This window comes from Typopeltis vanoorti, chromosome 8 (assembly GCF_054136105.1).
Source record: "Typopeltis vanoorti isolate ZY-2024b chromosome 8, IOZ_Tvanoo_1.0, whole genome shotgun sequence".
Taxonomy (NCBI): Eukaryota; Metazoa; Arthropoda; class Arachnida; order Uropygi; family Thelyphonidae; genus Typopeltis; species Typopeltis vanoorti.
Genome location: NC_143556.1, coordinates 46,236,307 through 46,261,482, shown reverse-complemented (window position 1 = coordinate 46,261,482; position 25,176 = coordinate 46,236,307). Strand labels below are relative to the sequence as shown.

Sequence of the window (25,176 nt, the reverse complement as noted above, 5' to 3'; positions counted from 1 at the left end):
TAAATCCAAAATATATTGTTTAAGGTAGACTTAAAAGTAATATATACATAAGTTATTTTCCAAGAAGTTAAGACAAGTTATTGTGCAGAAACAACCAAAGTTTTCTTGCATTAATGACAACTGAATTTAAGCAGTAAAAAATTAATCCAGGTGTTAATGGCAATAAACTAGTTTATTCCCACTGCTGACAACTAAATATGATTTTAAAATGACCAGAAAACACAGGACTACCAATGCAGGTTTAATTCTATACAAAATAAATAACGGAAAAAACTCACATAGAAAGATTATTTAATAGTATAATTTTCGCCTGTGTGTCACAGGCATCTTCAGTACATTAAGCTCAAAATTAAACACTAACTGACAATTCCAAAAAGCGCCACCTAAGTACACACACACACACAGGCGAAATTTATACTATTAAATAATCTTTCTACGTGAGTTTTTTCCATTATTTATTTTGTATCGATATATCTACTCACGGTATACCTCTTTTAAAACTTAGGTTTAATTCTTTTGTTTTCCCTTCCTCTCCCACCCAAGAAAACTTAAAATGTTGGTGTATGAGAAGCTCTACAGAGAGCACATTTGTATATTCTGGTGATGTAGTTATACCAAAATAATAATAATCTTACATAATTATCAAGTTGATATAAATCTCCAATTTATAACAATTAAAACTTGTTCACAATACATGAAACAAAGCTATATGAAACACTGCTGTCATAACCAGAGGGGGGGAAAAAAGCATATAACTGCAAACTGCTTGTGGATTTAGATGATTAACAACTGAGAAATTAAAAAACATGAAATATTACTAATTTCTATTATAGCTGGAAATGTTAGGGCATCTTCATCCACCAGCAGTATGCAGATGTTTCTAAAGTATTTCATGATTTTAATCCTGGCAATCCTGTTACTCATGAAAAATTTTACCACTTTTTCTTGTGCTCATCCATACTGACGCCACCAGGTCCAAGTGACACTACCATCAACAGGCCACCAATAACGGACATGGTCTGAAAAAAATCATATTTCAAAAAGTCTCTCATCGGTTTATAAGAGGGCACACTCCACCAAGCATTACTATAGAAGTTAAGACAGGCTAGCCAAGCAACAAGAACAAGAGCAGATAATTTTGTCTTGAACCCAACTGTAACAAGGACCATTAAGGCTGAAGCCACAATATTCTGCATGACCTGGACAAAAGATAACTCTAATCTAAGCACTGTCATGAACATGAACACCAAAAGAATACGACCAGTCAGCTGCAAATAATTCTTCGGTTTGTTATCTCCAAGATTAGGAATGCCAGCAAACAGACTTTTCCCTTCAACTCTGCTCTCTGCTAAAAGTAATAATAGTGCCCCAACTAATGACAAGTTTCTGTAAAAGAAGAGAAAAAGGAAAAGTTACAAATGAAATATAAACAAACATTTACAATAAATAAAAATAAGAATATTAACTCAGGTGCATAGTGAAAATGTGCACAAATAAATGCATTTTGTGTTCTATTCTATTCTATAATGCAATACAAGAAGGAAAATTAAGTATATACAATGATAAGTATCAATTAAGGAAGACTGTCCATAAAGGGAGGGAATATTTTGCCATAACTTTTATTCCCATAACCATATTTGTTCAAATGACCGCAAGCATGATGTATTATTAAGAGAAATTATTATCTGATTTTAAATGTTTGGGAAAAACAGCAGCAACTGCCTCCACCTAAGACTGTCTAGCAATAGCAAAATTCTATTTGTATAGGATATAAAGTGAATGCAAGAGGATTGCTTAATAGCAGAAGTCAAGTTACTAGAAGGAGACATCTGCATGCAGCCTATATAGAATGGAGAGAACCTTCTGTTTAGATGCAAATATGTGATGGTTGACTAATCTTCATCCTCAACCTTTGCTAAACTAATGCTGGAGTTCCACAATGCTTTTTCACTTATTCCCTTCTTTCAATACATCAACAACCCTCTTCCTATACCTGAATGTACAGTCTCCTCACATTCTCTAGTATGTCTATTATTAATTTTCCAACTTGGATGGTTGAAAATGAGGACAGATTAGCAAACTAAAAATTAGCTAATCAAATTATTTTTTGTATCAGCTGAAATTATATATATTGTGATGGCATACATATAATCCTTGACTCATGATGAGATTCTGTTCTGAAGATTCCATCGGAAGTCAAAAATTACTATATATTATTTTCACTTTCATCTTAATTCAATTCTCTTTCTTCTCTGCACACTAGAAGAATCACTTTTTTGTTGATGACCATTTTTAAAAAGAAAAAACCACTATAGAAATCACAAATGGAGCACTTGTCTTGTCATTAGACTTTACAACCAAGCATCTGAAATCAAAAACAACAATAACTAACATATTTACCAGGGGCAAGGATAAATAGTGGCAAGTGCTACCACCAAAATCATGTTATGATGGGAGGGAGAAAGAAATCTGTCTGCAATCATATTCTGCAAGCCTTTCTGAATGTAGACAGTGCTATGAGCTCTTAACCATGAGATGTACACACACAAAAAGAAAGAAAAGCCAGTGCCAAGTACCTCATTTAAATATACGCATTTCTCAGGAAAATCATATTCTCTTAAATACACTTGTATGTGTAATTATGAATATATATTATGCAGTATTTAATCAACTTTCAATTGTTTCAAACATTTTATTATCCTTTATAGCTATAGTGGCAGTAAAAACAAATGTATTTTAAAAATTTGGTAAAAATTTTAATTCAATTAATACATTTTTACTTACTATGGAGTTTTTATAGGATACATTAACTGTGTAAAGTGAGGGATTTTTGTATATTATTAACTGACAATACTAAAGATTAAGTCAGGGGTGCTCTGATATCGTCAGGTACTATGAAGACCCCAAGGCTAAATAATATTCCTTAAAACTTAGAAGTAGGGGACAGAAGCAGATAGATTTTTTATTTTGTATACAATCAAATTATTTTTAGGACATATTATATATACTAGTAATATGTTAGAATAAACAGCAATTTCCTAATAAGTATTTGTTGTGGAGTATTCTTGTTTCAATAACAGCAGTTGGAAATTATAAACATGTAAATACCAATAATTATGGGGTGCTTAAATTTTGGTGGAGAGAAGCATGAATATGGAGTGGGTTTCATGATTAAGAAAGACATCTTTAAATCTGTAATGGGGCTGTGGCCCATAAATGAAAGAATAATACTTATTAAATTAGCTGCAAAGCCTTTTAACATCATAATTATCCAGGTTTATGCCCCTACGATGACTCACAATGATGAAGAAATAGAAGATTTTTATAATAACTTACAAAAATCTATAGAATATGTAAAATCAAATGAAATACTCATAGTGATGGGTGACTGGAATGCAAAGGTTGGAGAAGGGGAAGAAAATCCAGTTGTTGGAAAATTTGGACTAGGCGACAGAAATGAAAGAGGTGAGAGATTGATACAATTCTGCATTCAAAACAACTTGCACATAATGAATACTTTCTTTCAACATCCAAAGTGCAGCTCTGAATATACCTGACAACATAATGGTGTTTAACTCAGAAATTAGGAAGAAATTAGATCATGTAGAATATAAAACAGAAGACGACAATATACTTTGTAACACAGAGGAAATTGAAAACAGGTGGTCAAATTTTAGAAGTGCAATATATAGGACAGCTAACAAGGTTATCCCAAAAATTAAATACAATAAGAAAAAACCCTAGATGACTGAATCAATACTAGAACTTATGAATGAAAGACGAAAAAAGAAAAATACACAACAGTATAGAATACTCAGTAAAATTATAAAAAATGAATGCAGGAAAGCTAAATGAAAAATGTAAAGAAATAGAGGAACTGGACAAGAAACACAATAGTAAAGAAATGCATAAATCAATCCAAGCCCTGACAAATAAAAAGAAATTTTTCAACCATAATCCTTGTATAAAAGATCAAAATGGAAAAATGCTACTAGAGACACAAGATATCATAAAAAGATGGAAAGAATATGGAAAAGAACTGTTTGACTCTGATTGCACAGATGCACCAGATATACAAAATATGGATGGTGAACCAATTACATATGAAGAAATAGAATACGCTCTAAGTCAAATGAAAACAGATAAAACACCAGGCCCTGATCAGATCCCTATTGAATTGTTAAAGAAAGTAAATGAAAACACACTTAATGACCTAAAGGTTATTTTTAATAACATCTATGATACAGGATACATCCCTGATGATCTAAGGAAATCCATTTTTGTCACTATTCCCAAAATTCCAAGAACTTTTGAATGTACAGAATATAGACTAATAAGTTTAATAAGCCATGTTACAAAATTACTACTGAGAATAATCCTAGAAAGAATAAAAGGCACTTCATCAGTAGAAATAGAAGACGCTCAATCAGGTTTTCAAAAAGACAAAAGGTACATGAGAAGGAATCTTCAATTTGAAAACATTATGTGAAAGAAGCCTTGACAACCAGAATAGCATATATCTTTGTTTTATTGATTACACCAAAGCATTTGATTCAATAGATCACAAGAAATTAATACATGTTGAAAGTTCATTTTTCACTTGGTAGAGTATAATAAATTTAGTTTAATCCTTTATCCAAGTGTGAGCAAACAAAGTTTGCACCTGAAAGTATCTTCAGGACTGGGGTAAGGTGGTACAACACCAGGGCAACTCGTTGCAAGGGCAGAGCAAGCTACCAACACTCCCGTCTCAGTATCTCCTATAATGCAAAACACATCTCCTTGCGGATATGTCTAATGTTATGCATTAAGGGAAGGGCCGCAACCCAGACTAGTTTCGACCTTTATTGAGGTCTCTTCAGTGGGAGCCAGGCCCAAGTTGAGATATGAGGCAGAAGCATTAGCAGGTCATCTCTACCTATAAGAGTTGCCAAATGGTGTGCCACCCTTTTTTAATAAATTACTCTGGATTTAGAGAAAGATGTTGAAAGTTTATTTTTCACTTGGTCAGAGTATAATAAATTTAGTTTAATCCTTTATCCAAGTGTGAGCAAACAAAGTTTGCACCTGAAAGTATCTTCAGGACTGGGGTAAGGTAGTACAACAGCAGGGCAACTCATTGCAAAGGTGGAGGAAGATACCAGCACTTCTGTCTCAGTATCTCCTATAATGCAAAACATCTCCTTGCAGATATGTCTAATGTTATGCATTAAGGGAAGGGCCACCCTGGTGTTGTACCACCTTACCCCCGTCCTGAAGATAGTTTCAGGTGCAAACTTTGTTTGCTCACACTTGGATAAAGGATTAAACTAAATTTATCATAAAAATTAATACATATCCTACAGAATAATGGATTAAAAGGAAAAGATCTACGTATAATTACGAATATAGACTGGAATCAAATGGCCTCAATAAGATATAAAAATACATGTTCTGGCAACTTTGAAATCAAAAAAGGAGTAAGGCAAGGATGTGTCTTATCACCCTTACTGTACAATATATATGGTGAGCAAGTTTTTGAAAATATTTCAGAACTGAAGGGTGCAAAAGTCGGAGGTAGGAACAACAACTTCAGTTATGCAGGTGACACAGTTCTTATAGCTGAATCTGAAGGTGATCTTCAAAACTAAATCACAGAAATTTACAACAGAAGCTTAGACATGGGACTAATTATTAACCTAAAGAAAACAAAGTGCATGATTATATCAAAAGAACCAATAAATAAGAAACTGAACATAACTGTTAACCAAAAGAAAATTGAACAGGTTCAGTCTTTTATATATTTGGGAAAAATGTTTACAGACAGAGGAAATCCCTTAAAGAAATAAAAAGAAGAATAGAGATAGCAAGAAAAGCCTTTACTGATATGAAAACTGTTCTAACATCCAGAGACATTAATATAGACACAAGAAAAAGATTAATAAAATGCTATATCTGGTCAAGCCTTCTCTACGACAGCGAAACTTGGACTCTAAACAAAGAAGCAGAGAAAAAATTAGAAGCTTTCGAAATGTGGACCATCAGAAGAATGTTGAAAATACCATGGACAGAGAAAATGAAAAACAAAGATGTTTTAAAGAAAGCAAAAATGAAAACAACATTAATGAAAATAATTAAAGAGCGAAAACTTAAATATTTTGGACACCTAACTAGACAAGAAGGCATTCAGAAATTAATATTAGAAGGGAAATTGGATAGAAAAAGAGGGAGAGGTAGACCCAGGAGAATGTGGTTCGAAGACATTAAGGACTGGACTCGCTTGAATTACCATAAATGTTCCAGAGCAGCAAAAAGAAAGAAAAACGTTCCGTGACATGGTTGCCAACGTCCTTCTAGGAGATGACACTTGAAGAAGAAGAGTCAAAGCTGTATAACTGTGAGGAAACTCCTCCACCCCCCCGCCCCACATAGCCTTTAAAGAAATGCAGAGAACTGACCAGGGCCTCTTAACTATGTCCAATCCTCGCCCTTTCATGATGCACCCTGTTAGGTATCTACCTGGATACTGAACAAATGAAGATGGGCTGGAAAATTGGGAATTAGCTGACCAAATTGTATTCTTATTGGCTTAAACCACAATATTAAATGATGGAACAACATGACAGAATTTCATGCCAGCTGGGGCATTGCCAGTTAAACAAGGCCTCCTGTTGATTTTGCCAGGGAACCAGGGCAAACAGCGAAAAATCAGCTACTGGTACAAATCCTAAAACACACCCCAACTCAATATCACAAGAGCTGAAGATTGGTACCATCAACATAAAAAGCCTGAATAGTAAAGAAATGGAGCTAGCCGAGGAATTGGATAAGTGTGAGATCGACATAACAGGGGTGACTGAAACAAAAAATACAAAAACTGGTGAGATTTTCTGAGCAATAAATACAAAATGTTACATTTTGGCAATGACAATCAAGGAAAAGAAGGAGGTCATAGTATTCAACACTAAATACGAGGCAAATCTTCTTGAATGGCAGGCAATTTCAAGTAGAGCGATGTAGGTAAATATCAGAATAGGGAACTGGACAATGAGACTTATTTGTGCCTATGGTCCCACAGAAGGTTCTACTAAGGAGGAAGTGGAGGAATTTTTTGAAGCTTTAGAGAAAGCAACTGCCACAATGAAAAAATGAAAAGTTGGTCCTTGTTGGTATCTAAATAGCAGAGTAGGAAATGAGTGTCAGACATAGAGAAATATTTTGAGAAAATTTGGAAAAAAAAGAGCAAAGCTAATAATAATGGCAAATACTTGTTGGATTTCTGCACAGGACATGGACTGATTATTACTAACAATATTCCAACATAAAAATGTGCACAAATTCACATGGAGAGAAGACGAAAGGAATAAGAAAAGTCTCATTGACTATCACTACATTGTTCAATCATTGTTTAACTTCGAACTATTTCGTTTGACAAAAAAACCTCTACAAACAACTTATTGGATTAGCCATGGTAGCCCCCTCTCTCCTTCCTGTGCTTGCTGACTTATTCATGGAAGACCTAGAAGATAAAATCTTATCTCAAATTACCCCAAAACCTAAAACTTGGTACAGATATGTAGATGACATCTTAATCATTTGGAATCATAAGAAAGAAGAACTAATGGATTATCTCAACCAAATCAAGTTTCCACCATACCAAATTCACATTAGAAATTGAAAAATATGAAAAACTTCCATTACTAGACATCTTAATAAAGAAACAAACCAATAACAGTATCAACCTGTCTGTGTATAGAAAACTTACGAATACTGGACGTTACCTCCATTTCAAATCGTCACATCATATATCCCAGAAACTTAGCATTATTCATATGCTTAAGAAAAGAGCTATACAGTACACCACAGACCAAGATGACTTACAAGAAGAATTAACTACAATATCCAGAGAGAGCTATCCTTAAATGGTTATCCTAAAAGACTCTGCAACAAGATTCTCTTTTCGGATATACCACAAAGACGTGATGACACCCAATACATCAGTACTATAACTATTCCATTTGTCAGCAGCATTTCCAAAAAATTGGCTATCCTTCTAAAACCACACAATATTAGAGTAGCATTCAAGCCGGTCAATACTATTTGGAAATTTTCAAATTTTCAAATTTTATTTGGATCACTGAAAGACCCTCATTCATTCTACAAGTACTCTGGAGTATATAATATACCTTGTTCCTGTGGTGTTAATTACATTGGTCAGACCACTAGAAGCTTCGAAACATGACAGAAGGAGCACGTAGGCTATGTTAGAAACAACAGACAGGATATCTCAGCCCTTTCTTCCCACTTTACCTCTACCAACCATCTTATTGAGTGGGATAAGAGTCATATGCCCTATATAGAAGAGAACTACAATTCCAGAACCTTCAAGGAGGCTGCTATGGCTGCCCGTTCAACAGGAAACCTAAATAAGAATCAAGGTCTAATGCTACCAGAAATTTGGAAAACTTCAATTAGATCACTAAACATCAAAGAAATGATAATAAATTTAGTTTAATCCTTTATCCAAGTGTGAGCAAACAAAGTTTGGGCCTGAAAGTATCTTCAGGACTGGGGTAAGGTGGTACAACACCAGGACACTCCTTGCAAAGGTGGAGCAAGCTACCAACACTCCTATCTCAGTATCTCCCATAATGCAAAACACATCTCTTTGCAGATATGTCTAATGTTATGCATTAGGGGAAGGGCCACAACCAAGACTAGTTTCGACCTTTATTGAGGTCTCTTCACACCAATTACATTATGTCTCGTAACAAATAAATCATGTTCCCGAGACTTCTTTAACAATTTTTTTTTTTTTTTTTTTTGATATTACTGCATGGCATATGTATTGAGTAAAAATTGGAAAGTAATGTTATAGTCTTTATTTGAGTTGTAAGTCAGCAGTAAGAATTGAAGGAAGTACAGGAAGATGGTTTAATGTTAATTCTGGTGTGAGACAAGGATGCACATTATGCACTCTGTTATTCATTATCTATATGGATCACATTATGAAGGAATGTGGTATTAAACATGATATCAAAATTGGAGATGTTAATGTCAGCTCTTTGCTTTATGCAGATGATGTTATACTTCTAAATAAATCCGCTACAAGTCGGCAAGATTCTCTGACTAAATTGAATAGCTGTTGTAATAGATATGGGTATCAAGGTCAGCAATAAAAAGACAAAGACAATGAAAATAGGCAGAATCATTGAAAATGTCAACTGTGTTGTGAATGGAGAACCTGTGGAACAAGTGAAACATTTCAACTACTTAGGCATGATTTTTACTGAAGATGGTAAAGTAAATATAGAAATAGACAACAGAATCAGCAAAGCTGGTATGGTAGGAAGTCAATTGAATAAATTCATATGGAATAAGAGAGAAATTAGTCAGAACACTAAATTAGCTGTATACAAGATAGTGTTCAAACCAGTTTTAACTTATGGATCTGAGAGCTGGGTCAGAAGTAAAACACTTGACCAAAGACTAGAGACCGCAGATATGAGAGTCCTGAGAAAGATTAGAGGTGTGAACAGATGGCATCAATGCCAATATCATATTAAAAATGAGGATATTAGGAAAGAACTTGAAATTGTCAGCAACCAGGAATGCGTTAGCAGAGCTAATCTCAGGTGGTATGGTCACTTAAACAGAATGGGCGAAGAAAGATTAGCAAAACAAGTGTTCTCTGCTAGGTTGGCAGGAAAACGACCCAGAGGAAGACCAAGATTATAGGTGGATTGATAGAGTACAAAGTGCCTTAGACGATAGTAATATAAGATCTGATAATGTTGGAGTCTTGACAAGTAACAGACCGATTTGCAGGAAAATTGTAGATAGGAAGTTAGTAATGATGTAATTTTTTTCATGTAGTACTATCATATCCTGTACACCCCTTGAGGGTACATGGCAGGAATTTGATGATGATGTTCACGCGACATGCACATTGTATCGCACTGTACTAATTTTGCATGAATTAGAACTGCCAGTTAATACCTAGTCTGTTACCTTCATATCGCTTACCAATTATATTCCTTAAGATGCTGATAGCAAAAATCGGTGAAACTAATAATAATAAATATTACCCACTTGACTAACATTGCTTAAATGTGTTATAGTTTCTTATACAAGTAGTCAAGAAAGAAAATCACACTCTCACTGACTATTTTATTGTTGATAGTGATGTTTTCTCCTTTGTGCATGACACCAGAGTGTACAGAGAATTTCAAATTGAAAGCGATCATTATTTAGTCTTGAGCAGCATAAAATTGAATTTCATATTGAAAAGAATGATGTAAGAAAGTTTTAAAGCAAATAAAAGTTCAGCAGCTCTCAGATGTGAACTGTACTCTAAAATACACAAAGATTATTGAAGAAAAAATGAAAGAGTTTGAAAACAGGAACCAAACCTTGGAGATTCAGTGGCAAGCCTTGAAGAAAACTCTGACTGATTCAGCCAGAGAGGCATGTGGTGAGGTTGTCTGCAAGGATAGAAAAATCAGAACTCCATGGTGGACACAGGAAGTTAAAGAGGCAGTGAAGGAAAAGAAAAAAAAAAAATATCAAAAGTTCCTAGCAAATAAGTCAGCTTTTGCTCTTAGAGAATACAGACAAATGTAAGAAAGCAAAACACTGTGTAAAACTAGCTAAACAAAAGTTTTGGGAGGACTATGGCAAGAAAATAGAAAATAAATATCAAGAAGGTAGTAAGATATTCTGGAAGTTGTTGAAGAAGCTTAGAAATGGAGGAAAGAGTGCTGTAAAAGCAGTTAGAGATGATAAAGATGACATGAAAACAAGAGAAAAAGATATCCTTGAAGTATGGAGTAATTACTTTGAAAAACTGCTAAATGAAACAAGCAGTGATGACAGCAGTGATAAAAACATTGACCAGGCATGCAGTCAGGAATACATATCCATACTTGAAGTAGAAAAAGCCATCAAAGGCTTGAAATGTGGAAAGGCAGCAGGAGTAGATGATATTCGACCAGAAATGCTGAAGTATGGTGGTATAAAAGTCTTACAGTGGCTGCACTGTATAGTTCAGAAAGCCTGGACAGAGGGACGAATTCCCGATCATTGGAGCAGAGCACTAATAGTACTCATGTATAAAAAGGGAAATAAAACTGAATGTGAGAATTACAGAGGTATTTCCCCACTGAATGTTCCTGGCAAGATCCATGCAAGTATACTTGAGAAACAGATGAGAAGAATTGCAGAAGAAAAGCTTGGTGAAGAACAAGCTGGATTCAGGCCAAATAGAGGCTGTCAGGATCAGATCTACACTTTACGACAAACTGTTGAGAAAGCATGGGAATAAACAAAGATCCATATTTAAGTTTTGTTGATCTGGAAAAGGCATATGACAAGGTGCCAAGAGAGAAGCTATTCTATACGCTGCAGTCATATGGTGTCAATGGGGCATTATATCAAGCAATACTCAGTCTTTATTTGAGTTGTAAGTCAGCAGTTAGAATTGAAGGAAGTACAGAAAGATGGTTTAATGTTAAATCTGGTGTGAGACAAGGATGTACATTATCCCCTCTATTATTCATTATCTATATGGATCACATTATGAAGGAAAGTGGTATTAAACATGATATCAAAATTGGAGAGGTTAATCTCAGCTCTTTGCTTTATGCGGACGATGTTATACAGGGTTAGCCTAAAAGAAATAGGCACTTTCAAAGTTTTACAGAAAGAGTTTTAATAGCATGGCTGAAATACTTACATGGTTTGAAGAGTACATCCTGAAGTTTACATGGGTAATTTACAAGTGTTCTGTGTGACCCTTTTGTAACACAACAAATATCAATGCGATAGTCCAGTTCTTCGCAAACACTTCTCAGCATGTCCATGTCAACAGTCGCAGCAGCTACTGTGATGCGTTGTTTAAGATCATCCACACTTGTAGGGAGGGGAGGAACAAAAACTCTGTCCTTTATGTACCCCCATAAGAAGTAGTCACAGGGTGTTGAATCCGGACTTCTTGGTGGCCAACATGTAAGAGCCATGTTCTGGACGGTTGAACGTCCAATTCAATGGCAAGGCAAATTTTCATCCAGGTAATTTCTAACTTCAAGGTGCCAGTGCGGCGGAGCACCATCTTGGAGAACTATGAAATTGTGATCGTCTTCTTGTAGTTGAGGCATCAGCCACTCGCATAACATGTCTAGGTGTTATTCCACGCACTGTTTTTTCCTGGAAAAAGAATGGTCTATACGAATTTTTACGGGATACAGCAAAAAAACGTTCGCTTTGGGTGAATCCCTCACATGCTCCACTACAGCTCTCGGGTTTTCGGTTCCCCATATACGAACGTTGCGTTTGTTCACTGTACCGCTAATGTGGAAAGTTGATTCATCACCGAAAATTAGCCGGTCAAAGAAATCATCACTTACTTCACTCCGTCGCTGCATATCCATACAGAATGAGTGAAGGAGGATTTTGTCATTTTCACTGAGGTTCTGCAATAATTGCCACCGGTAAGGAAACATTCGTAAATGTTTACGCAAGATATTCCACAGAGTATTTTGTGGAACTTGAAGTTCTAAACTTGCACGTGAAAGTCTCACGAACACAAGTCACTGTTTCCTCGGATACAGGTGGTCTCCCAGAACTTTTCCCCTTGCACAGACAACTAGTTTCCTTAAATTTCTTGCTGCAATCGTAGACTGACTGCTTTGTGGGTGGTGGTTTACCATACCGTGTTGTAAAACAATGCTGCATGACAGTAACAGAATTTGTTTTTGCAAATTCAATCACGCAGAAAGCCTTCTCCACCCGCTCGACTTACGTCATGGACGTTCACGTGATGCTGACGTCACGAAGACAAGCGAAAAGCAGAGATCATAAACTTGAGGACTTTTTCTATACAACAGTACTAAATGCTTTCTGATGTAACAAACAAATTTCAATTTATAAAGCGTTTAAACTGTCTATTTCTTTTAGGCTAACCCTGTATTTCTAAATAAATCTGCTACAAGTTTACAAGATTCCCTGACTAAATTGAATAACTGTTGTAATAGATATGGTATGAAGGTCAGCATTAAAAAGACAAAGACAAAGAAAATAGGCAGAAGCATTGAAAATATCAACTGCATTGTAAATGGAGAACCTATAGAACAAGTAAAACATTTCAGCTACTTAGGCATGATTTTTAGTGAAGATGGTAAATTAAATATGGAAATAGACAACAGAATCAACAAAGTTGGTATGGTAGGAAGTCAATTGAATAAATTCATATGGAATAAGAGAGAAATTAGTCAGAACACTAAATTAGCTGTATACAAGACAGTGTTCAAACCAGTTTTAACTTATGGATCTGAGAGCTGGGTCAGTAGTAAAACAATTGACCAAAGACTAGAGACCACAGATATGAGAATCCTGAGGAAGATTAGAGGTGTGAACAGATGGCATCAATGCCAATATCATATTAAAAATGAGGATATTAGGAAAGAACTTGAAATTGTCAGCATCCAGGAATGCGTTAGCAGAGCTAATCTCAGGTGGTATGGTCAACAGAATGGGCGAGGTAAGATTAACAAAATAAGTGTTTTCTACCAGGTTGGCAGGAAAATGACCCAGAGGAAGACCAAGATATAGGTGAATTGATATGGTACAAAGCGCCTTAGATGAAAGAAATATAAGATCTGATAATGTTAGTCTTGACAAGTAACAGACTGATTTGGAGGAAAATTGTAGATAGGAAGTTAGTAATGATGTAAATTTTTCATGTAGTACTATCATATCCTGTACACCCCTTGATTGTACATGTCATTTGATGATGATGGTTTTTAACCACAGAAACCAAGAAAATTGACCACAGAACTCATGTTACTTCAGACAATAATATATATTTTTAGGATACACAAGATGGAGGAAGTTGTCTGGCTTACCTCTGCCCTTGATGCCAATAAAAATCATTGACAGTGTTTGGTCAGCTATGTATGACTGTCGTACTCCCTTTGGGAAATAAAAGGAGTTAGCAGACTTTATTTTATATTTCCTTACAAAATGTGTTAGCATTTCAAAATGAAACACACGTAACAAAGACTCAATAATGAGAATGTGTCAGTCACACATGAATCAAGTAGAGTAGGAGAATTCCAACTTCTCTAAAATTCTAAGATTTTTTTAATATAGGTTATTAAAAAATAAGATAAAATTCCTAGGGAAGGCAGTGTGAAGAATAAGAACAATTTTTCATAAGAAAAAGAACTTAAGAATGGTGAATAGATGATAAACAAACTAAGGCTTGAAGTTGCCCAGGTCCTATACAAAGTTAAACTTTCTATGAATATGAGATAACTATGAGCTCTCCATTCTTTACACCACAGCAACATTTTCACTACAAGAGATGATAAAGGTAATGCCATACAATGAATACCACATAGCATAAACTCAATATTTAATTGAGAAAAAAATCTTATACAGCATAGTCAGAAGAGATTCTACATTAAAAAATTACTAAACCAAATAAAATCTTGGGATACATCCATACTAATAAATTCTGGGTTTATCATACCTGTCCTCCACATCAATGGCCTTCCCAAGGTGCACAAAGATTATTCATCACAGCCTATAACTAACTGTAATGATTCTCTTGGATATTGTCTTCTTCAAAACCTCATTGGCTGCTCTATTATTTATATTAAACTGGCACTGATTTTAAATGTAAAGTTCAAGGTCTATGTTTAATAATTAAATAACTTTTTATGTCATTTCTCTATTCATCAACAAATCACCTTCAAAATTCTCATCAATTCTTACATGCTGATTTCCTTGAAGATATTGCAAACTTATTCAAATTTACCATTAAATGCAAGTTATTTAATCTGGCAGAATAAGTTATACCAACAAACCAAAGTTACCACAACAACCAATCCTATCTCACCAGCCTTGGGGGGGAGTCTATTTCATGGAATAGGAACGTCAACTCTTGAGTAGTATCACTTTCCATCAGTCTTGCACTGAGTTTGCTTGGCATATGACATCATTTTACACTCTCTGGATAAAATAAGCCATGTGCTTCGAAATGAAGTTCATTACTGAACATGAACTGGACAAGTTAATAAATCACATCTCTACAGGCAATATTCAGTTTTTTATTTATTAAAATCCTTCCTTCACTAGCAGATGCATGCATCTCTCCTCCACACACCATCATCCATTACAGAAGACTAGCATTATTAAAAATATTATATATCTAGATCACTCTATCTGTTCAACTGATTCCCTTATATTGGTAGAATTAAAAATAAAACACACCATGACTGCTAATAGATATAACCAGGTCTATAAAGAATTATCGATAAATATCATCAAGCAATCAAACTACAATTTGACATCAGTCTCTGTACCCTACAATAAATATCAGAACAAGTAGTGCAGGCTCTTCGCAAGTTCAATCTATGCATCAAACCATAAATTTTTTACCATCTACCAAGGATTAATTACCACCTTTATGCTTATCTAGTGTGTATTAGGTACCTTGTTCATGTTGATTGGTATTTTTTATTTTGAACATATGGATTGTTCTATAAGGTCCAGAAACACCAGGATTAAATAAAATTCTTGAAATTTGATGTGTGGCTTGGCCTTGCCACAGATTTCAGCAAAATTAAATAAACCAAGATTAAGCTTTCGAATAGATTCAAGTCTGATTGTTCTTTAAAACAAGTAAAATTTTAAAATACCATCCGAATCTCAATAGTTCTAATTGTATGCATATTTCTTCAAAGTTATGGGAAATAATTCAAATCAAATCTTCATAATTTTATTTTTATTGATTTATGTAATTAATGAATTGCAAAAATAATAATTTTTTTTTCACCTTGGAACTCTAATACTGTACTATTCAGCTGTTTCAGACATTTAAAACCAACAAATCATATGAATGTCATTTTTGAATGTTGTTAACTGATCTTTTACTTTCCCTAATCCGGTCCTTTGTAACAAGGAGGAATATAAAGAAGTAATAAAATTCTGTTTGTTTAATTTTAAAATTTAAAAATAACCAATATTTACTTAATGATAATGGCACAACATAAAGCTTCCCAACTCTGGATAGGATGATGAACCCTAATGAAATTCCAACCATTTCAGAACTAGTACCTATGGACTTGTGGAGTGTGGTAAAAGATGCAGTATATGCCACAAAACTGGAGGTTCCAAATAGCAATTGATAACATACATAAGGTGTTTCTGAAAATAAACTCCAGTTCTAATTGTAATTATTTACTGAAATTCCTGTTTTTGATTCTATTTAATTCAGCAAGCATACTGGTACTTGAAATTCTGAAATTTTCCTTGCAATTTAAATTAATGCTGAAGTATAACAGCACTAATAGTGCTTTTCATCATTCAAGTCAATTTCTTACTGAATTTATGAAATTACTGCTAGAAATTGAAGAGGGAGGGGGAAGCAAAGTCTTCAAGGTATATTGACAGAAAAGAATGCACAACATAGACTGTCTTTGTTGTGTGTTAAAAGTAGAGCATATTCAGATATATCCTGAATATCTCTCTCTCTGTAAACCTTTGTGTATATGTTGGGGACTGAATATTTTATTCATTTATTTTATTTTACTTAGAGATGTCAATGCTATTTCAACACTTTCTGATGTTTGAGCTTTAAAGAATGTCAACATTTTCTCTGGGATATCATATACAACATCATGCATATATTGATATATCTGTAGATATAAAATTCATTTTTGTATGAAAACTTACCTTAAGAGGAACTGCAAATCCCATAAAATGCTATATGCAAAAGTCTAGGAAAGGAGAAAAAGAACGAGGTATAAGTGATACCAAAAATCTTATAAAAATTTGCAATCAGATTATTTTGAATAGAAGTTAAAAACAATAAGAAAAAGTTATTTGTAATAAACTAGACCCATCACAGCAATCATTTACATCAAACAAGAACATGATATCTGTTGTAACTGCAGGTATGTGATGTTTTTGAGAATGTAGTTTACTTATTTGTTTTAGAATGAAATGAATTTTAAAATGAATTTTGTAGTATTCTAAATGTTCAAAAGAGTGTATGCTTGTTTACTTATTTAAGTACACAATGAAAGTAGTAATCCAACTATTCAAACTAATAAACATGGAAAGATGTCTTAAACAAACAAGAATTCTACATAAAAAGATTAAAATATTAACAAAAAATTTTGTTACTCATCTTATTAACTAGAATCAAGTTTCTTCATTCTTGAGTTGTCAAGTAAGTGGTTGGGTGTTTGCTCAATCTGATATTGTTTATTTTATCATGACATTAAAATCATCATGATTTTAGGCACAGCATTTTTTCCCTTCCAGTTCAAATGAGTGAAACTTGACAATGCTTATTAGAAACAAGTATATACATGAGACAGAGCAAAGCAGGTGAATCCATAAGATATTCCTCAATCCAATAAACATCAAAAAGAAATGAGCATTCAGTGTGTATTTTCATTCCCACCAGTGTTCCTTCTATGCTGTGTGCATTTGCATGCACACACCAATCAAAATGGGAGCACACATCCAAAGTAACCGTGAGCACAAAATTTTGTTTTCAGTATTTCTAATTTACTGTCAATTTTTGGACATACAATAAATGAAAAGAGGGTACCATTAATACGAGAAATATTACATCAGCGCACACGAGCCAGCAAAATTTAGGGGAAATGTTAATTCCCACCAAATTTTGATCCAAGTTTTACATATTTACGTAATAGAAGTGATTCTGTATAGTCCTATAGAAATGGCATTTGCATTCTGGGTGCTAGGATGTCAGGAGAAACTGTTACAGGTTTTATTCTAGTTGCTGACTAGAGAAACATTTTCTAGGCCCTTCTTGAACAAGTTCCCAAGTGTCACAAACTGGGAACTGGGTGAAGTGGGATTTCTATAGCCAAAAATTGACTGTAGAACTCGCACTATTGCAGATAACATTCAAAAATCTGCTTGGTGGCACTGTGCCCGTAGGTGTCTGCTGCCATCTTGATATGATTCTATTTTGTGCAAGATGACTCAGTTTGTGTATAGAGTTTCTGCACCATTTGACGATGTCATCGCCCCATTCTCTGTTTGGTCTTCCTTTCCTTCAATTATTCCAAACAGCAACGTTTTTAATTTTCTCTCATCATTCATTCTACATATATGGCCAAATAGACGTAGTTTCCTTTTGATCATTTTCTGGATCAGGTTTTCTTTTGGTTGTATTCGTCTGTAGATTTCCTCATTGTTCACTTTCTGTATCCAGCTTATTCTCAAGATCTTTTTATAGCACTTCCTCTCAAATGCCAATATCCTCCTTTCATGTGAAGCATGGGTACTCCTCTTAGGAGTACCCATGCCTCACATCCATAGAGCATGCTGCTGAAGATACAGGTTTCTACAATGTGCAGTTTAGTTTGCATCTTTATAGCTTGGCTCTTCCATATTTTGTCCATGGCTTTTAAAATAGTTGTTGCTCTGGATATTCTAATTTTTATCTCTTTTTTGGGGTTCAAGTCATGCATCATGTGGCATCCAAGATATGTGAAGTATTCCACATTTTCCAGTTGAAATCTGTCTATCGTAACTCTGTTCGGTAATTCCTGTTGTCCGACTATCATTGTTTTAGTTTTTTCAAAGTTGATATTTAGTCCATATCTTTTTCCTTCTGTGTATAATGTTTGCAATGTCTGTTCCAGCCTTGCTGTGTCTTCTTCAATCAGGAAGATGTCATCTGCAAAGCAGAGGTAGTTTATTCTCATGCCATTTATTGAAATGCCTCCACCTTGTTCTTTAATCTTATCTAGTGTTCTTCCTAGATGTGTGATGAAGATGATTGGTGATATTGGGTCCCCTTGTCTTGTGCCTTGACTTGTGGCAAACCAATCTCTAGTCTCACCTGCTATTCTGATTTTTGCTTGTGCTTGGCTGTTTAAATCTTTCAGCAGGCAGATCAATTTATTGTCCACACCATAGGATTTCAAAACAGCCTATGTTATGTTTTGGTCAATATTATCAAATGCTTTTTGGAAGTCCACGAAACAGCAATATATATTTTTGTTCTTTCTTCGAGCTTTCTCTGCTATTAGTCTTAGTGCGAGTATTTGTTGCACTGTACTTCGATCTTGTCGATATCCGGCTTGCTCATCAGGAAGATGTGCCTCCATATGCATTTACATCAAATGCGTTCTGTTAGTATTTTCATCAGCACATTGCCAAGATGACTCATTAATGCAATAGTTCTGTAATTGGTGTATTCTAAAGCACTGCCTTTCTTATGAAGAACAACCAAGATCGATTTTTTCCACTCTTTGGGGGCATACCCTGATCTCCATATTTCATTACACAGCTTATGCATTTCTTTTACAACTGATTCTCCCCCATATTTTAGCATCTCGCCTATTATGTTGTCATCTCCAGGACTTATAGCCTTATTCACCTCCTCTTCCAAGATGTCATTTTCAAAGATCTCTGCTGGTGGAGAGATTGCTTTTAGTTCTTTGATTACTTCTGTTGCAGTAGCATTTAGTTGATTTTTATATAGTTCGCTGCAATATCTTGTCCATCTGTGTATGATTTCTGTCTTGTCCATTAATACTTTACCATTTTCATCCTTGACTGCTACTGATCTTGTTTGTCACTTCCTATTGATATTTCTTATAAGTTTGTAGACCTTTCTAGTTTTGTGTTCTCCATAGTACTGTTCAATATCTTTGCACTGGTCCTCCAACCATTTGGCTTTATCAGATCTTGCTGCTTTCCGTACTTCATTACATTTTTGACGGTATAACTCATCTGCTGCCTCTGAATTATCTCTTTTAAGTTTCAGTTCTCTTTTCTCTTGTACCAATTTTAGGGTTTCCTGAGTTATCCATTTCTTGTCGATCTTTTCTCTTTCAGGAATTACTTCCTCTACTACTTTTTTTTAGCATTGTAGTCAATCATTCTGCTTTTGTATTTATATTTTGTTTTTCACTTGGGGTCTTAAGCTTAGTTTCCAATATGTTCTGATATGCTGTTCTTAGCCTGTCTTCATTTAGTTTTGAGATGTCTCTAGCTTTTTGGAACTTTCCTTTGTACTTCTGTTTCAGTTTTAGTCTTATATTCACAATCACTAAGCTGTGGTCCGAATCAATATCAGCTCCTTAGAATGATCTGCAATGTTGAACTGAGGTTCTCCATTTCTGGTCTATTAATATCAGGTCAATCATATTCCTATGTTTGCCATCGAAGGAGCACCACATCCATTTACGACAATCTTTTTGTTGGAATTTGGTATTGCAAATCATCTGGTTGTTATCCGAGGCAAATTCCAGAAGCATGTCTCTCCACGTTCATTTCTTTCTCCATATCCAAATTTTCCCATTACCTTTTCCCATCCTGTGTTATTTTTTGCCAATCTTTGCATTCCAGTCTCCTCCAATGATGAGTATATCCTGCTTCGGCACCTCATCAATTATTAGTTGTAGATCTAAAATCTCTCAATGTTTTCATCTGCACTCTCTGCAGTGGGCGCATATATTTGAATGGTTGTGATATTAAATGGTTGGGCACTGAATGTTGCCCTGAATCTTGTGTGAAATAGTAATCCGTAGTAAACAAAGTTTTAAATTAGTATCTTATTAAAAAAAATGTATTATAGTAATTCCTGAAGTGCAGCCTGTAACATGCCCTACCAGGTAATGTAATGTTTAACTTTATGAAAGTTAAATACTGTAAGTAGTTTTAAAAAAATTGCCTATTCAACCAACTGTTATTAAATGGTCACCATTGGACTAGTATACCTAAAACAAAAAATAGGATTAACTTTAGCACTAAACTTGAGCATAATGGCAGTCCACTGCAAAGTTTGTGAAGAGACATGTATTGACATCACTTCTGTTATGAAGTGTGCAGATAAATGTAAAAGTAGTTATCATTTTTATTGTTGCTGGTCTCAGTGAAAGCCAATTTTAAAAGCTCTCCAAAGATAGGAAACAAAACTGGAAATGCACTTCATGCGAATTCGGCAAATAACAAAGACCTGATCAGTGTTCCAACTCTTCGTTCCATGACGGATGCCATTCCAGTGCTAGCCAATGACTGCCCGCAACTTCTCCCAGGGAGTGATGACCCATGCATTCCAGATATTACTAACATGGACAATACAAGTGTAACAGATTTAATGGGGATAATGAAAGAATTAAAAAAGGACATCAACAATGTAAGAAGTTCAACAGAATATATCCCGAACAAAATATATGACTTTCTGGCTATCAATGTTAGCCTGACACAAGAAGTTAAGGAATAAAGAACTCTGAACTAGAAAACATAAATATGGGACTTTGTAGGGAGCTTAAAAAAATTCACAAAACAGTGGATGACCTGAATCAATAGGCAATTAGCTCAAATCTAGAAAATGTTGGTGTTCCTCATGAACTACATGAAAAGATGAATGAAATAGCAAAGAAAATTTGCACATAAAATCGAGATCAACTATAATGAAGATTATATTGAAGCTATGCATCGTGTTCCTAGTTGGCAGAAAAACAGAGCAATACCTATAATAAAATTTAAAAGTAAAGCAATCAGAGACAAATGGCTGGATGGAAACAAAAATATCAAATATAGACTAAGCACAACTGATATATGTGACAATTTTAAAGATAGCAAAATATATCTAAATGAGCACCTGACTGGAAACCTAAAACATCTACTATTTACTGCCAAGAAATGTAAAGAAGTAGTACACTACAAATATCTCTCAGTCAAACAGAGCAAACTCTCCATGAGAAGAGACGATACATCAAAAATATGATGAATCAGATGCAAAGAAGACTTGTGCAAACTCCAAGAAAATAGCGAGATCAATAACTGACTCACAAACAACAATGGTAGATGAGAATAACAACTGTGATGTCACTTTTCATAAATGTGTAATATGTTACGATTCAGTAGAATTAAGAAATTTTTATCCTCAGACACTGTAAGTACTTTGAATATTTTGCATATAAATATAAGAAGTATTCGAGATAAATTAGCACATATTACTAGACAATATAAACTATCGGCTAGATGTTCTGATATTAAAAAAAATCTGGATTAAAGACGAAAGAAATTGATTTGTACTATTTAAGTGGATTTAAAAATTATTATCAATGTAGAAATTATAACAAATCTGGAGGTGTAATTATCTTTATTCAAAATTCCATACCTATCAATAACATTACTAACATAAAAATGACTTAATTGTTAAAACAGTATTAACACCACCAAACAATTTTATCAAGAGATTTTTTTTAACTGCCTATATTTCACTGAATTTCAAATCAGCATCGTCAGAGCACAACACACTTGTACATGCGACAGTAAGTGAAACAATACAATTGCAATGGACAAAAGATCTAGAATCCTATTTTGGCATCTTCTAATGGAAAAAAAAAAAAAAAAAAAAAAAAACATTACAGCTATGTGTGAGTTGCTCTGAGGATGACAGTCTCCCAAATTTTTGGAAAATTAATGCACCATATTTGTTAAGGTTGGAAGAATTCTTCAAAGCCATTGCTGACTCAAAAAATAATTTTTCAGATCTCTAACGACTCCTAAATAGCACATTCATTTTCTTCCATCTAATCCTGTGTGAAGGAGTGTCCAAAGCATGGTCTGGCAGTCCTGACATGCCACAGTAATAGTAGCGAATGTATTTTTTATGTTCTTCCAGAAGGATGTTAAATGATCTTCCTGTTTGCCCATAGTAGGCCAAGTCACAGTCACAGGGGACTTCATATACTCCTAGGCATGCTAAAGGGTGAAGTTTTTCCTTAGGCGAGCAAGATCAGAGTTGCTAGTTTGACATGAGGTTTGAAAGTGGAGTGAAGGCAATGTTTCATCAGTACTTTGGCTATCTTTTCTGATGTACCTCTGACATAGGGAATATAGATGTTCATGTTGTATTCCTGTGTATTAGGGGAGAGAGGAGAAATGGGGCTATGCAGTATTTTATCTATTTTGTAGGAATTGTAGCCATTGGCTAAGAACATAGTGCAGATATTTGAGTTCTGTAGTCAGAGCTGTATCGTTAGAACTTATACACAGAGCCAGAGCCATTTGTTCTAGTTCTAACGATACAGCTCTGACCACAGAACTCAAATATCTGCACCATATGTTCTTAGCCAAAGGCTACAATGCCTACAAAATAGATAAAATACTACATAGCCCCCATTACTCCTCTCTCCCCTAATACACACGAATACAACATGACTATCTATATTCCCTATGTCAGAGGCACATCAGAAAACATAGCCAAACTGATGAAACATGGCCTTCGCACCACTTTCAAACCTCATGTCAAACTAGCAACTCTGATCCCCTCACCTAAGGATAAGCTTCATCCTTTAGCACACCCAGGAGTGTATGAAGCTCCCTGTGACTTGGCCTACTATGGGCAAACAGGAAGATCAGTTAACATCTGCCTGGAAGAACAAAAAATACATTCGCTATTACTATGACAAGTCAGGACTGGCAGACCACGCTTTGGACACTCCTTCACACAGGATTAGATGGAAGAAAACGAATGTGCTATTTAGGGGTCATTACCTAAATAGCACATTCTAACATATCTGAAAGATTATTTTTGGAGTCAGCAATGGCTTTGAAGAATTCTCCTAACCTGAACAAATATGGCTGCATTAATTTTCCAAAAATTTGGGTGACTGTCATCCTCAGAGTAACTCCCACATAGCTGTAATGTTTTTTTTTTTTTACATTAGAGGGTGACAAAATAGGATTCCAGATCTTTTGTCCATTGCAATTGTATTGTTTCACTTACTGTCGCATGTACAAGTGTGTTGTGCTCTGATGATGTTGATTTGAAATTCAGCAAAATATAAGCAGTTAATAAAACATCTTTTGATAAAATTGTTTGGTGCTGGTTAATACTGTTAAAAATTAAGTCATGAATAACCGTCAACACCTAAGCCTATCTGTTAGATTAACATAAAAATGAAAACAGCTGAAAATGTCAATTTATATTTAGAACATCATAATATAACAGATGTATATAGGTCATGTTGCTACACAGAGTCCAACTTTATACAAGAACTTGAGTGTAGTCTAGATGAGATCAGAAGGGACAATGTTCTCATAATTGAGGATATGAATACTGACTTCATGAGGAATATCAGCTCCTCTCAAGATTATCTAGATTTACTGCAATGCATGGACTGAAACAATATATAGGTAATCCTTGTATAACGCAGATGTTAGGTTCCATAGAAATGCCGCTTTATATATAAATCGCATTATGCGAGACTCAGATCAAATAGAAAAAGTAGGGTTATGTTCCTAAATCGTTTTTTTTTTAAATTATATAAACAATGACATATTTAACAAAAATATATTTTTATTTAATTCAGGTAGTTCATGTAAGTTAAGAAAACATATAAACTATGAAACAAATGCACAGTATAAAATTATAAAAATTACGAATTGTAAGTAAACTTCATTGCATAAATGTTTTGGGCAAAATAAAATAAAGTGCATATTTTAACTTTCTCCAAACATAACATTTCGTAGATGTTCTTCATTTACGAGTGGCAGATGTCGTCAACACTGGAAATTTCTTGGACATCATTTGTATAATTTTCAGTGCATACTTCGGCTGGTTTAGTTATCAAGAAGTCAGTAATAAGACCTTGCTTACCACTATGCTGCAATTTTTTTTAAAATTAAGTTTATAATATGGAGCTAAACAAATATCCAATTGTCTTGGTAATTTTCCGGAGCACTCCATTGAGGGAGTATTATCCATAAAATAACTTCCTAACTTCCTTGGCAAGTCCACTCTTGCTAATTTCTTTAAAGTGAAATAATTAATGGATTCATCACAATCGGAATCTTCGGAAGAACTTGTATTTGGTTCAACATCATCTATTAACAGAACCAGTTCCTCCTCATTTAAATCTGTTTCCCCATTAATTAATCCACTAATTTCGTTTTCAACCATATCGCAAAAGTCCTTCTTCAACAAAAATGTGTGTGACGTTTATCATATGATTTAGCTCGGCATCCAAGGCAGGTATCGAAATTTTGTTCCAGAACGGCTTCAGGCCATATTTTTTTCCAGCAAGCATCCAGTGTACTTATGATGTTGTACTTATGATGTTACACTTATGATTTTTAATCCTGTCTTTTAGAGTTACACAGTGTTCAGCATTCATTTTAAAAATT

At 34.6% G+C, this 25,176-nt stretch overlaps 1 protein-coding gene across 1 annotated transcript in view; it reads right to left on the bottom strand.

The window, feature by feature from the left end:
- Nucleotides 1–639: 639 nt before the first annotated feature.
- Nucleotides 640–25,176, bottom strand: part of Surf4 (Surfeit locus protein 4) — a 91,554-nt gene continuing 67,017 nt past the window's right edge. Inside the window, exons 3-4 of the mRNA XM_090397218.1 lie at nt 16,717–16,760; nt 640–1,386 (exon numbers count right to left, since the gene is read on the bottom strand). Coding sequence (XP_090253344.1) covers nt 933–1,386; nt 16,717–16,760 — 498 coding nt within the window. The 3' untranslated portion in view covers nt 640–932. The remainder of the gene's footprint in view (nt 1,387–16,716; nt 16,761–25,176) is intronic.